The sequence below is a fragment of the Pongo pygmaeus genome, chromosome 16 (assembly GCF_028885625.2).
Source record: "Pongo pygmaeus isolate AG05252 chromosome 16, NHGRI_mPonPyg2-v2.0_pri, whole genome shotgun sequence".
Taxonomy (NCBI): domain Eukaryota; kingdom Metazoa; phylum Chordata; class Mammalia; order Primates; family Hominidae; genus Pongo; species Pongo pygmaeus.
Genome location: NC_072389.2, coordinates 90,714,355 through 90,728,376, shown reverse-complemented (window position 1 = coordinate 90,728,376; position 14,022 = coordinate 90,714,355). Strand labels below are relative to the sequence as shown.

Genomic DNA, 14,022 nt, shown 5'->3' with positions numbered 1-14,022 from the left:
ATAATTTCTGAATTATTCTATGCACTTGTTTCCCTCTTCTTTTATTTTTTATTTGATATATGCCGACCTAGAATCCTGTCGGGTAGCTTTTGTCTACTAAGAACATTATTATTATTATTATTATTTTTTTTTTTTTGAAATGGAGTCTCACTCTGTCGCCCAGGCTGGAGTGCAGTGGTGCGATCTCGGCTCACTGCAAGCTCCGCCTCCCGGGTTCACGCTATTCTCCTGCCTCAGCCTCCTGAGTAGCTGGGACTACAGGTGCCCGCCACCATGCCTGGCTATTTTTTTTTTTTTTTTTTTTTTTTTTTTTTAGTAGAGACGGTTTCACCATGTTAGCCAGGATGGTTTCGATCTCCTGTCCTCGTAATCCGCCCACCTTGGCCTCCCAAAGTGCTGGGATTACAGGCGTGAGCCAGCACACCCAGCCAAGAACATTATTTTTAAAGAAGTGCCAACTTTGAGGACATATCTGTTCCCTGGAGATATTTGGGCTTGAATCAGGAGTTTGTCCTACAGGTGTCACCCTTGATCTCGGGATGCTACCAGGGCTTTGTTATCGGGATCCTCGCACCTGGAGAGTGAAGATGGGCATGACGGCAGGTGAAGGGGTTTGCTGTGAAGGAAGAGGAGATAAGGCATTTCCAGGAAATGGGAAACTGCCTCCTCCTACACATGGGGCCTGTGCTCAGAATGGGCTTAGTTCTTACAGGATGGATGCTCAGTATTCCTTAATAAAGTAGAGTTCCATTCTTTTCCTGAGTCTGTCTTTTACTGTGTTAAAAACCTGAACTAGGCTGGGCGTGGTGGCTCACACCTGTAATCCCAACACTTTGGGAGGCTGAGGCGGGTGGATCACAGGGTCAGGAGATCGAGACCATCCTGGCTAACATGGTGAAACCCCGTCTACTAAAAATACAAAAAATTAGCCGGGCGTGGTGGCGGGCACCTGTAGTCCCAGCTACTTGGGAGGCTCAGGCAGGAGAATGGCATGAACCCAGGAGGCGGAGCTTGCAGTGAGCTGAGTTCGCACCACTGCACTCCAGCCTAGGTGACAGAGCAAGACTCCATCTCAAAAAAAAAAAAAAAAAGTATACAATAAATGGTAAAAAGAGCTGGCACAGTGGCACACACCTGCAATCCCAACACTTTGGGAGGCCGAGGTGGGTGGATTGCCTGAGCTCAGGAGTTCGAGACCTCCCTGGGCAACATGGCAAAACCTCGTCTCTACAAAAAATACAAAAAGTAGCTGGGCATGGTGGCAGACGCCTGTAGTTCCAGCTACTCTGGAGGCTGAGGCAGGAGAATCGCTTGAACCCAGGAGGCAGAGGTTGCAGTGAGCCGAGGTCGCCCCACTGCACTCCAACCTGGGTGACAGAGCAAGACTCTCTTCAAAAGGAAAAGAAAAAAAAAAAAAAAAGCAAAAGATAACCAAAAACACAATCGCTTCACCCTCAGCGTGGCCCTCCAGTCCACCTCTGCAAGTCTTTTACCTGACTTTCATCACTTCCCTTTCCCAGTCCCCACAATGGCTGTGTACCCTTTGGCCATTCTGGGAATGTCAGCTCCCAGGCTCAGCTCACATGTGAGAACCTTGAACCCTTCAGGTGTGAACTCCCTCTGTTTCCTACCTCCAGGCTAACAATCTCTCTGCGCACCCTCAGCCTCTCACCCCTACCCTGAGCCTGGAGCTATGCTTTCAGCTTCATAGTAACCTCCACCCAGAGCTTCCCCTCCACTTCTCCAGGATCAGGACCTTGCCTCATCAGCTCTTTCCTGTCTTGATTTTAAGTCTCTCTCTTGGCTTCTTCCTGCCACCTACTCACCCATTGAAGTTGTTCCTGGAATCTCAAACTCAGCATGTCCCCTGACTGCCTCTTCTTGCCTTTCCTCTTTGTGAGTAGCACCATCACCTTTCCTGCCTCACCCAATCCCAAAACCTGGGATCATCCAAGACGCCTTCCTCCCTCAGAGCCATTCATTCGGGAACCACAGCGTGCACATTCTGCCTCCCTACTCAGCATTCCCAGCCTCAAAGCCCCTGGCAGAGTTCAGACCTTTGCCTGGCAGCTGCCACAGCCCTTCCTGGTTGCTTCCCAGCAATTTGACTTCCGTTTCCTGCCTCAGCCTCTTGAGTATCTGGGATTACAGGCATGCGCCACCGCTACTTCCTTCCCAGTTGCTTCCCGGCAATTCTACGTCCATTTCCCCTATGGCTGTGGGATGTTTTATCAAGACGGTGAAAAAGGAAAACGGACAAAAGTGAGATTTTGTCCAAAGATCTGAAATAGCTTAACTGGGCCAGGGAGCAGGGAGGCTAGAACCGCCCTCCATTTGATAATCTCCAAGGCCATCTGTGAGAGACTATGGAGACTATGGGTACAGCAAGCCCAAGACATGGGGTCCCTGCTGAACTTCCTGGTTATGAGACAGGACACCCTTCAGGGATAAAGGGCCAGGAAGGATGATCACAAGTCACACGCAAGGAATGACCAGTTACAGTTGTGGATTGTCCTGATACTAGCTTTAGTCTTTTAGAGAAGACTAAACATTGTAGCTAATATATCTTTTTTTTTTTTTTTTTTTAAACAGTCTCCCTCTGTCACCCAGACTGGAGTTCAGTGGCATGATTTCAGCTCACTACAATCTCTGCCTCCCCGGTTCAAGCGATTCTCCTGCTTCAGCCTCCTGAGTAGCTGGGATTACAGGCGCCCACCACCACACCAGGCTAATTTTTTTGTATTTTTACTAGATTTGGGGTTTCACCATGTTGGCCAGGCTGGTCTCGAACTCCTGACCTCAAGTGACCCGCCCGCCTTGGCCTCCCATAGTGCTGGGATTACAGGTGTAAGCCACTGCACTGGTCCGTCCCTGGTATTTCTATGAAGTCATTTCCTTTGAACACACCTCCATTTAGGACGTAGCATTTCGCAAAACATTTATTAATACCACTGCATTGGAGTTATTTGGGTTGCACATAACTCCGTGGCAGCGTTTTAGAAAATGCACCCTCCGCTGCATTGCATTCCTTAAGAAGAAGGAGTGTCTCCCTTTTTTTTCTCCCACCACAGCACACTCGCCGCCTGGTGCTTGGCCCAAATTGCTCCCCAACTGTTGAATGAAAGTCAGTGGTATTAATCTCGAGTGACCCAGGACTGTGCAAGCAGGAAATGAGGAATTGTGTGTGTGGTAGGTGAGGGGGGGAGGAACAGAGTGGTAAAGCATTACCACAGCTACCAACCATGCCAGAGAAAAGTGCTTTAAGTGGCAGAAAACCTTAATTGGAGTCCCAGCTTCATAAGGGCAGAGACCTCAGTCCCAAACTGTCTCGATTTATTCATCTGCATAGTAAGGATAAATAGGGACTAACAGGGTTAAACAGCTGCTCTCGGCCCTAAGTGAAAATACTTTATAAACTGGCGTGGCAGCTCATGCCTATAATCCCAGCACTTTGGGAGGCCCACGAGTTCAAAACCAGCGTGGGCAACATAGTTAGACCTCGTCTCTATTAAAAACAAAACAAAGCCGGGCGCGGTGGCTCGCGCCTGTAATCCCAGCCAAGGCGCGTGGATCATCAGGTCAGAAGCTCAAGACCAGCCTGGCCAAAATGGTGAAACGCCGTCGCTACTAAAAATATTAAAAAAAAAAAAAAAAAAAAAAAAAATCAGCCGGGAGTGGTGGTGGGCGCCTTGTAATCCCAGCTACTCGGGAGGCTGAGGCAGAGAACTGCTCGCACCCGGGAGGCGGAGGTTGCAGTGAGCCGAGATCGCGCCACTGCACTCCAGCCTGGGCGACAGAGCGAGACTCCGCTTCAAAATAAATAAATAAAAAATAAAAAACAAAACAAAACAAAAAATTTTGTAAAGAGCCCTCTCGCTCATTACCACCAGGGCCGCGCAGGGCGAGAGGTCTCCATCTCCGATAGGAGGCAAGACCCACACCCTCCCAGGTGCGGGAGTTGTGGCTGCGGTTCGCGACCCCGCCCCGCTTATCCCCTGGTAGAAAAGTCCCACCTGTCATCAATGATTCGTCTGAAACGAATAGGCGCCTGAGATATCCTCACATTTTATTGGCTGCCGCTGCTGTCTGTCTTCGGGCGGCGGCCTCTGGGAAATGTAGTTCCGGAGAACATGGAGTCCTTCTGGGGCTAGGTTTTCCGCTTCCGGTGCTCAGTGGCTATCCGAATAGCCGTGTTTGGGGCCTGGGCTCGGGCTTCTTGCGTCCCCGCGAAGAACATGTCACGGGGCCGAATCGTCCGTATTCTCTCAGCCTCAAGCTCCTCTACTTTTCAACCAGATCACTAGCCCTTGACTCCTCTTATCAAACTTCCGGAACTGCCACCCCACCAGTGACAACACAGGCACCAGGGCATGCAACAGGGCTGGGACAGGAAGGCTGTCTTCTTCACCTGAAGCCTGCTGGGCTAACACTTGCGGTTTTTACTAGAGTTCACTTTGTAATATATGTCTCTGACTCTAGAATTTCAAGAGAAGTTCCACTTAGTGACTCCTAAGTGGAAGTTCTAAGATGGCTTCCCAGTGAGGTGATAGAAGAGGTTTGAGCTTCAGAGTGCAGTTGCAAGGCTCTCCTCTGACCTGAACAATGGCTGTAGCTGTGGACCAACAAATCCAGACTCCTTCAGTACAAGATCTCCAAATAGTTAAACTGGAAGAAGATTCCCACTGGGAGCAGGAAATTTCCCTTCAAGGGAATTACTCTGGACCAGAGACATCCTGCCAGAGCTTTTGGCATTTCCTTTACCAAGAAGCATCAGGACCCCGAGAGGCCCTCCTCCAGCTCCGGAAGCTCTGTTGTCAGTGGCTAAGGCCAGAGAAGTGTGCAAAAGAGCAGATCTTGGAATTGCTGGTCCTAGAACAGTTCCCGACTGTCATTCCCCAGGAGATCCAGATCTGGGTCAGACAGCAGCATCCGGAGAGTGAAGAGGAGGCAGTGGCCCTAGTGGAAGACTTGCAGAAAGAACCTGGAAGACAGAGCCTGGAGGTGAGGTATAAAAACATAGTTCTGAGCAGTTAAAATAGAGATATGTGAGAAACAGAGCTGCCTTGGGTTGCTAGCAGTGTGGGTGATGCGTAGTACCTCACTATTGGTGTTAAACTGAAATTTGGTTATTTCGTGGTCATGGTAGCTGCAACTTTCCTTCCAAGTTCAGGCTGACTCTTCTGAGAATGCACAACATTGGCTGCTCTGAGTGTCCGTCCCTGCTATTAAATAAGAAAATTGCTTAAAATGGCATGAGCCTCATTCTGATCAGGGAGGAGCACATATGACAGGGATGACTTTTTGGAGAACAGCTCTCATTCTGTAGCAGCCAGCCAGAGGCGAGCAGTTTCAGTGGTCTCTGTCGACATTATTGAGCCTATTGCAAAACACCTGAATTATCCTATGTCTCTTTGCCTAGGGGTTGGCAAGGCAGGTAGGAGCAGTCCCCAGAGAGCTGGGTGGCCAGGATGCAGTGGTCCATGGCCTTATCTCCATAAAGCCTTCCACATATCCACCCTTTTTACTGCTGTTGCAGGCTTTTGCATAAGATTGGCTTTTTCCTCTGGTTTTTTTTTTTTTTTTTTTTTTTTTGGAGAGGGAGTCTCACTCTGTCACCCAGGCTGGAATGCAGTGGTGCGATCTCGGGTCACTGCAACCTCCGCCAGCCGGGTTCAAGCGAGTCTCCTGCCTCAGCCTCCCTAGTAGCTAGGACTACAGGCGCCCACCACCACGCCCGGCTAATTTTTGTATTTTTAGTAGAGACGGGGTTTCACCATATTGGCCAGGCTGGCCTCGAACTCCTGACCTTGTGATCCACCCGCCTCGGCCTCCCAAAGTGTTGGGATTACAGGCGTGAGCCACTGCACCCAACCTTTCCTCTGCTTTTTTATGTTTGGGATGCTTAAGTTTTAGTTCCTACAGAATTTTGACCACTTCCAGTCCTTGAAGAGGGACAGGATGTGCTCTCAAAGAAGGAGCCCTCAGGATCAGTACTGAGTTCTCTAAACATCCATCCGAAGCAAGCACAGACAGAATCTGTCTGTTCCAGGCAATGGTGAAGAAGTTCACAGCCAGAACCAGAGGAACAGTTGAAGCACAGCCCCAAAATAGAACTCTAGCCCGTCCACAAGAGTGGTAAGAAGTAGCAGTGTGGGCCCTCGCGCGCTGCGCGGCCGGGTCGCCGCCGGGCCGTGGTGTACGTGCAGAAGGCGCAGAGCGAGCGGCACCCGCTTGCCCTCCACAGCCTGGGCCGGGCCGCCCAGGACGCTGAGGCGGTGGCGGCGGCCGAGAGAGCCGGTCTTGCGCTCCGCAGGCTCGCGCGCCCGAGCCCAGGTTGGCGTTCGCCGCACAGGCCGCGTTCTCTCAGCCTACGGCGGCGATGAGGCGCTGAGGCGGCCGCCGGCGCTGCGCCGGGGCCTAGGACTCGGAAGCGGCCGGGCCGAGGGCCTTGGGTGCCGGCCTCCCTGAGCCAAGGGTAGCCAGTGCATGGCGCAGTGACAGCCCCTATCTCTCTCTCCGCTCCCCAGCCTCGGGCGAGGCCGTCGGGCCGCCACCCCTCCTGCTCAGCTGCCGTCGCCATGGCCAATGACAGCTGCGGGCCCGGCGAGCCGAGCTCGAGCGAGCGAGACCGGCAGTACTGAGAGCTGTGCGGGAAGATGGAGAACCTGCTGCGCTGCAGCCGCAGCTCCTTCTGCTGCAAGGAGCGCCAGCGTCAGGACTGGAAGAAGCACAAGCTCGTGTGCCAGGGCAGCGAGGGCGCTCTCGGCCACGGAGGGGGCTCTCACCAGGACTCCGGCCCCGCGCTGCCGGCTGCAGCGCCGCCGTCCAGGGACGGGGCCCGGGAGGCCAGGAAGGCAGCGAGGCGCCGGGACAGCGCCTCCGGGGACGCAGCCAAGGCAAAGGCCAAGCCCGCGGCCGACACCGCGGCGGCCGCGTTCCCGTCTCGCGCGTCCCCGGGCCGGACAAAAGCCATGGTTGCTTGTTATCCGGTCAATGGAACGGGTTATGTACGTCATGTTGATAATCCAAATGGAGACGCAAGATGTGTGAAATGTATTACATTACGTTAAAGACTGGGATGCCAAGGTAAGTGGAGGTATACTTCGAATTTTTCTAGAAGGTAAAGCCTAGTTTGCTGACATTGAACCCAAATTTGATAGACTGCTGTTTTTCTGGTCTGACCGTCGCAACCCTCATGAAGTACAACCAGCATATGCTACAAGGTACGCAATAACTGTTTGGTATTTGATGCAGATTAGAGAGCACGAGCTAAAGTAAAATATCTAACAGGTGAAAAAGGTGTGAGGGTTGAACTCAATAAACCTTTAGATTCAGTCAGTAAAGACGTCTTATAGAGCCTTTGATCCAGCAATACCCCACTTCACCTACAATAATTGTTGACGCTATTTGTTAATTTGTGAATACGAATAAATGGGATAAAGACAAATAGACAACCAGTTCGCATTTTAATAAGGAAACAGAAACAACTTTGTGTGTTGCATCAAACAGATTTTGACTGCTGTGACTTTGTACTGCATGATCAGTTTAGAATCTGTGATTGCTTACAAGAAGATAAGCTACTAATTGAAAATGTTTTTACCTCTGGATATGAAATAAGTGCCCTGTGTAGAACTCTTTTCATTCTTATATTTTGCCAGATCTGTTACCTAGCTGAGTTAATTTCATCTCTCCTCTTTTTTATATATGTCAAGTTTGAATTGGGATAATTTTTCTATGATTAGGTACAATTTATCAAAACTGAATTGAGAAAAAATTACAGTACTTCTCAAAATAACATCAATCTATTTTTGTAAAACTCTTCATACTATTAAATTTTGCCCTAAAGACCTCTTAATAATGATTGTTGCCAGTGACTGATGATTAATTTTATGTTACTTAAAATAAAGAAAAGGAGCACTTTAATTACAACTGAAAAATCAGATTGTTTTGTAGTCTTTCCTATCTTACACTAATTTGAACTCTTAAAGATTGCTGCTTTTTTTGGACATTGTCAATAATGAAACCCAATTGTAAAACAGTCACCATTTACTACCAGTAACTTTTAGTTAATGTCTTACAAGGAAAAAGATACAATAAGAAGAGTTTAATTTTTTTTTTTTTTTTAGAGTCTTGCTCTGTTACCCAGGGTGGAGTGCAGTGGTGCATTCTCGGCTCACTGCAACCCCCACCTCCCAGGTTCAAGCAATCCTCCCGCCTCAGCCTCACAACTAGCTGGGACTACAGGCACACACCACCATGCCTGGCTAATTTTTGTATTTTTAGTAGAGACTGGGTTTCACCATGTTGCCTAGGCTGGGGTTTAAGTTAAATTTTTTAAAAAACTAAAGTGACTGGCACTAAATGAACTTGAGATTATCCTCAGCGTCAAGTTCCTAAGATAAGGGCTTTCTTAAGCTTTCAGATACATGTATCCTCTAGATGTAGACAATAATGTCCCATTTCTAAGTCTTTTCCTTTGCTTCTCCTTAAGTTGATTGTACTTCCAAATTTGCTGTTATTTTTTTTCCTAATACTGTGATTTATTTGATCTACAGACAGGAACCTTGTCTCTATTGAAGAGCATCAAGGGGAGATTAGGTACGCCTTGAAACCGAAGTGTGTTGTTACCGACTTAATGTGCAGTAACTCCACAGATATCTGTGAAGGCACTTCCCAGATGTGATGCCAGTCTTCTTACCTGTACTGAAAGATGTTTAGCTTAGAAAAAAAAAAGTGCAAAATCAGATTTAAAAAAAAACAAAAAGAAGTAGCAGTGTCGGGAGGAAGGAAGTACCCTTCTGTGGGGAGGATATAGAAGTACTTTGTGAGTGCAGAAAGTGGGGTAGAAGGTACAGCTCCCTTCTACTTAGAAGATTGGTTTGTTGCACTCAGGCTGACCACATGAATCTCTGGGATCCTAAATGGGCACCTCCAAAGCAAAGAAGGACCTCGGTTGGCATGTTTTGTAAAACAACATAGGGGAGCCTGTGGCACCTTTCCTTATGTGAGTCAGAGATTACCGGTCCCAATAGGTTACAGTTGGAGACAGATTTTAGGTCTGGTTGGTGGGAAGGGCAAAAGGGTAGGGTTAAACTAAGGTGCAGTAATCCTTAAAACAGTTAAGTGTCCCCAAACCAATTTAGATGACTCAGGTGCGTTATCAAAACTGAAAAACAAGGCCAGTTATGGTGGCTCATGCCTGTAATTCCAGTACTTTGGAGGCTGAGGTGGGTGGATTGCTTGAGCCCAGGAGTTCGAGATGAGCCTGGGCAATATGGTGAAACTCTGTCTCCTCTAAAAATACAAAAACAAAAAATTAGCTGGGCTGAGGTGGGAGGATCACCTGAGCCCAGGAGGTTGAGGCTGCAGTAAGCCAAGATCACGCCACTGCACTCCAGCCTGGGCGACAGATCGAGGCCCTGTCTCAAAAAAACAAAAAACAAACAAAAAACCTGAAAAACAAAATCATGAAACCCTGACAGTCAGCACCTAGATGGATATGGAGGGGAAAACCTAAAACTTTCATCTTAGAAACGTTTCATTTTGGCCGGGCGCGGTGTCTCACGCCTGTAATCCCAGCACTTTGGGAGGCAGAGGCGGGTGGATCACGAGGTCAGGAGATCGAGACCATCCTGGCTAACACAGTGAAATGCCGTCTCTACTAAAAATACAAAAAATTAGCCAGGCGTGGTGGCGGGCGCCTGTAGTCCCAGCTACTTGGGAGACTGAGGCAGGAGAATGGCGTGAACCTGGGAGGCGGAGCTTTCAGTGAGCCGAGATTGTGCCACTGCACTCCAGCCTGGGCGACGGAGCGAGACTCCATCTCAAAAAAAAAAAAAAAAAAAAGAAATGTTTCATTTTGGTTTTTCACCAACCTTCCTTTGATAGGACAAAGCAGATACTAAGAGGGGGAGGAAAGGCTGTTCTGTGTCTGAACCCAGTTGGGCTAGTCCCCAAGAGGAGCGGAGAGCCATATACTCTAATGCCTCCCTTTTCTTCCCCCAGCCCTGCCTGATGTGGCTCTGGGAATTCCTGCAGAGAAGAGCAGGGGTGGCCAGGAGATAGGGAACAGCTCCCAGGTGAGTCAGCCATTTTTCTTATACAGGTCACCTTTTCTCTCTCTCTCTCTCTCTCTCTTTTTTTAATAGAAATATAACTCTGAGGCACAGCTCAGTTTTCTCCTTTTAGGAAAACTATTAAGTCATTTGTCTTTACAGATTATATTTCTTTTTTAAATTTTCTCTATATTTTTATTATACTTTAAGTTCTGGGGTACATGTGCAGAACGTGCAGGTTTGCTACGTAGGTATACACGTGCCATGGTGGTTTGCTGCACCCATCAACCCATCGTCTACATTAGGTATTTCTCCTAATGCTCTCCCTCCCCTAGCCCCCAACCCCCCTCAGGTCACTTTTTACTACCCAAGTGGGGCTCCTGCAACCAACCCTCTTGCTGCTCAGAAATTCCAAAAGAATTTTACCCAGCAAGGAGGCCCAGTAACTTTACAATTTAGGCTCCAAAATTTCATCAGCCTGAAAAAGATTGCCCAAATCTCTTTACCCATAGGAGGCCAGTGCCATGGCTGTGGTAATGAGGGATTGCATTAAAATTATTCTTTTCTTTGACCCTGAAATAATCAGATTCTACTGATCTGCTTGTTTGCCTTAAAGATACTGGTTACTTCATTCTGTGTTGGGATCTTGCTCACATGGCTTGCAGTACTGTGTAGTGGAGGAAAAAAAACAAAAACCAAAAGCTTCAGAGTCCAACAGCCTTGAGTTGAATTCCTAGCCATACCCTGGACTCGCTGTGTAACTCTGGGCAAGTCTGAGAAGCTTCTGGCTCAGTGCGTAATGTCAGCTTGTTTTTTTCTCTGTCTCCTCCTGCCCCCTTGATTGCATTTAAAAGCCAAAATAATCACTGTTTCGTTTCTTCTAAGTCTGTTTTGTCACTTGCCCTGACTCAGGCATCAGAGAGGCATTTTGTTCCGAGGCCATGTGTTTTGAGAAGGGGTGTTGTTTCCTCAGGAGCTAGCGACACCTGGTGATTTGGCTGTGTATATCTCCTAGGAGGCATGGAGGGATCCAGAACCTGGACAGAAGAACCACCTAGAAATAACTCAGCAGAATTCTGAAAATGAGGTCACGCTGGGTAAGAATGCCTTTTTTTTTTTTCATAGTCAAAGTTAGCTATGGAGTTTCTGTAGTATTCACTACTCCAGACCTTTTTCAGGTTGAATTTTTTTTTTCTTTTTCCCTATGTCTGTTCTTACTTATTTTTTTAAAACTCTTATTTCAGTAGTTTTTGGGGAACAAGTGGTGTTTGGTTGCGTGGAAAAGTTCTTCAGTGGTGATTTCTGAGATTTTGGTGCACCCATCACCCAAGGGCAGTCTTTTTTATCTATCCATCAAGTCTGTACCCAGTGTGTAGTCTTTTTTTTTTTTTCGAGACTCATTCTATCACCCAGGCTGGAGTGGAGTGGTGCAATCTTGACTCACTGTAACATCTGCCTCCCGGGTTCAAGCGATTCTCCTGCCTCAGCCTCCTGAGTAGCTGGGATTACAGAGATGTGCCACCACGCCCAGCTAATTTTTGTATTTTTGTGTTTTTTGTAGAGACAGGGTTTCACCATGTTGGCCAGGCTGGTCTTGAACTCCTGACCTTAAGTGATCTGCCTGCCTCGGCCTCCCAAAGTGCTGGAATTACAGGCCTGAGCCACCATGGGGCCCCAGTGTGCAGTCTTTTATCCCCTCAGTCTGTACCCAGTATGTAGTCTTTTATCCCTCACCCCCCTGCTCCCACGCTTTCCCTCTGGGTTGAATATTTCAAATCTATTTCTTCCTTAAATCTTACTCAAAAGAAATCTAATACCATAGTCAGTTTCACCAAGGATGAATTTCTTGACCCAGAAAGGAAAGCTCATTTTAGGGAGATGGTCAGTTTAGGTATGTGTCTGAATTTTATTTAAGATAGATGAACATGGAGATATAGTTATGCATTTGGGCCTGAATTTTTTTTTTCTAATTGTTCTTTTCACTGAGCTTTCCCAAGAATCCCCCCAGAATTAAAAATAAAAATTACTATCTCCTCTCCCTGGCATATAAAATGGTTGGGATTAGATTTACCAAACCATTACATCTCCCTTTTGTCTGCCTGCAAACAGATTTTCCAATCCATAGGCCCAAAGTGAACTCCCACGTGGAGTAGGAGGAAAACCCACAGTCTAGATCTTCATATTCTGGAGAAAAGCAGAGTGTGAAAGACTGCTCAGTGGCTGGGGTGAGTCAAGTCTGGCCAGGTGCTAATCTGGAGAAAAACCAAGACCTGAAGCGAGCTGGAGTGGCAGGCCCTGGAGGATGAGGTGGTGGCAGGAGTGCACTGGGGATACAAGGAAACCAAGATTTTCCTGGGAATTCTCAGAGGCCTGGATCCACAAAAAACTCCGCACCCGCCATCGAAACCACCAGGGGTACCGGATTATGGCTGAGCAGCTGCGAGAGCATGGCTTCCTGTGGACCCTGGAGCAATGTTGCTGTCGGTTCAAAAACCTCCTGACCGATTACTGCAAAGCCAGGAGCACCTACACACCAGGCACCAGTGTCTTCTATGATGAGGTGGATGCCCTGATGAGTCTTTGGGCACTTTCTAACACCTTTGATGCCTTAGAGGTGGTAGGAGGCCTTCTTTGGGATTGAGAGGATTCCAAAGGGAACCAGGGCATAACACTAGAAGATGTGGCGGGATGGTAATGATATAGTGGAGGAGTCTCAAGAGGAATCCTGGAGCCTTGGTCCCCAGGCCTTGAGGTGGAATCCCAGTGGCAACTCTCCCCCACAGTGGACCTCAGAGCAGTGGGAGCGATGCATTCCTGTGGGAAGCGTTCAGGCTCAGAATCAGGAGATGTGATTATTGTCCTGGCTCTGCTATGACTAATTTGGGTCTGGAATGGCCTCATCGGGGGAAAAATTGGTGACAACTTTAAGGGAATACTGTTTATATCCTGTCCTCAATATTGCTTGACTCAACCCTCTATTGAACCAGTAGTCCAGGGTGGCTCACAAAGACCACTTTAAGGCTCTTGCTCTGCTGTTTAGCCAAGGAGTCTCCCTTCCTGCCTTTAGTAACAACATTACAGGAACAGAGGAGAGAAAGGTAGGAGTTAAAGATCCAGTCATTTGTTTCCATCTAAAGTGCCCTATAAGCCAGGCATGGTGGCGCAAGCCTGTAGTCCCAGATACTCGGGAGGCTGGGGCAGGAGAATCACTTGAGCCCAGGAGTTGGAGGTCGCAGTGAGCTGTGATCATGCCACTGCATTCCAGCCTGGGTGACAGAGTGAGACCCAGACTCAGTTGAAAAATAATAATATTATTAAAAGAATTTAAAATGAAGTGTTCCATAGATGTGAACCCTGCGTAGATTATATACACCAGTCTGCCATTTAAAAGGTTTGTTGTTCTTGGGCAACCTCTTTAAATACCCTTAGCGTCCATTTTCTCATCTGGACAGTGGACACTGTGATGGTTTCTAACTCCCTGGGCTGTTATGAGGATCCTGACACAGTATTAGCACTTGGCAAATGTTAGTTTTCATTATCATCATTATAATTATTATGAAAATAGATAAGTACATTGTCTTGTACCCTCAAAGGAGTAAAAGGGGGAAAATGTCTGAGTTATTAAACTTTCTCTTCTGAGAACTAGACCTTCCTGAGAGGCGCCATCATTCTCATTTCACCCGTCACTTTCAGACATGGGAACAGAAAATGAATTTCAGAACTTCATGTCCCCTCCTGCTTTTCCCTGAGCAGGACTTCCAGTTCCCCAGCCAGATGGGGTCACATTGCTGCAGAAAAGTGAAGAGCTTTGGAATGAAGATCTCCCGGACTTCAAGGAGATTCAGAAAACGTCCAGTGCAGGTGGGAAATGAGTGGGAGCTAGCATTCCAGCAACAAAGTCAGCCCTGGGATTCTAACTCAGACAAGCCAGCACTGGGCAAGGGCTGAGAGGGGAACCAGGCACTCA

At 47.9% G+C, this 14,022-nt stretch overlaps 1 protein-coding gene across 1 annotated transcript; it reads left to right on the top strand.

Moving 5' to 3' along the window:
* The first annotated feature begins 4,178 nt into the window (after positions 1-4,178).
* On the top strand, positions 4,179-13,707 carry LOC129014043 (putative SCAN domain-containing protein SCAND2P). The gene is given in 5 exon segments (XM_054451000.2): positions 4,179-5,001; positions 6,528-6,551; positions 6,553-10,079; positions 11,071-11,152; positions 12,165-13,707. Coding segments are annotated over 3 exon segments (921 nt in total). The 5' UTR covers positions 4,179-4,602; the 3' UTR covers positions 7,051-10,079; positions 11,071-11,152; positions 12,165-13,707.
* The last annotated feature ends 315 nt before the right edge of the window (positions 13,708-14,022 follow it).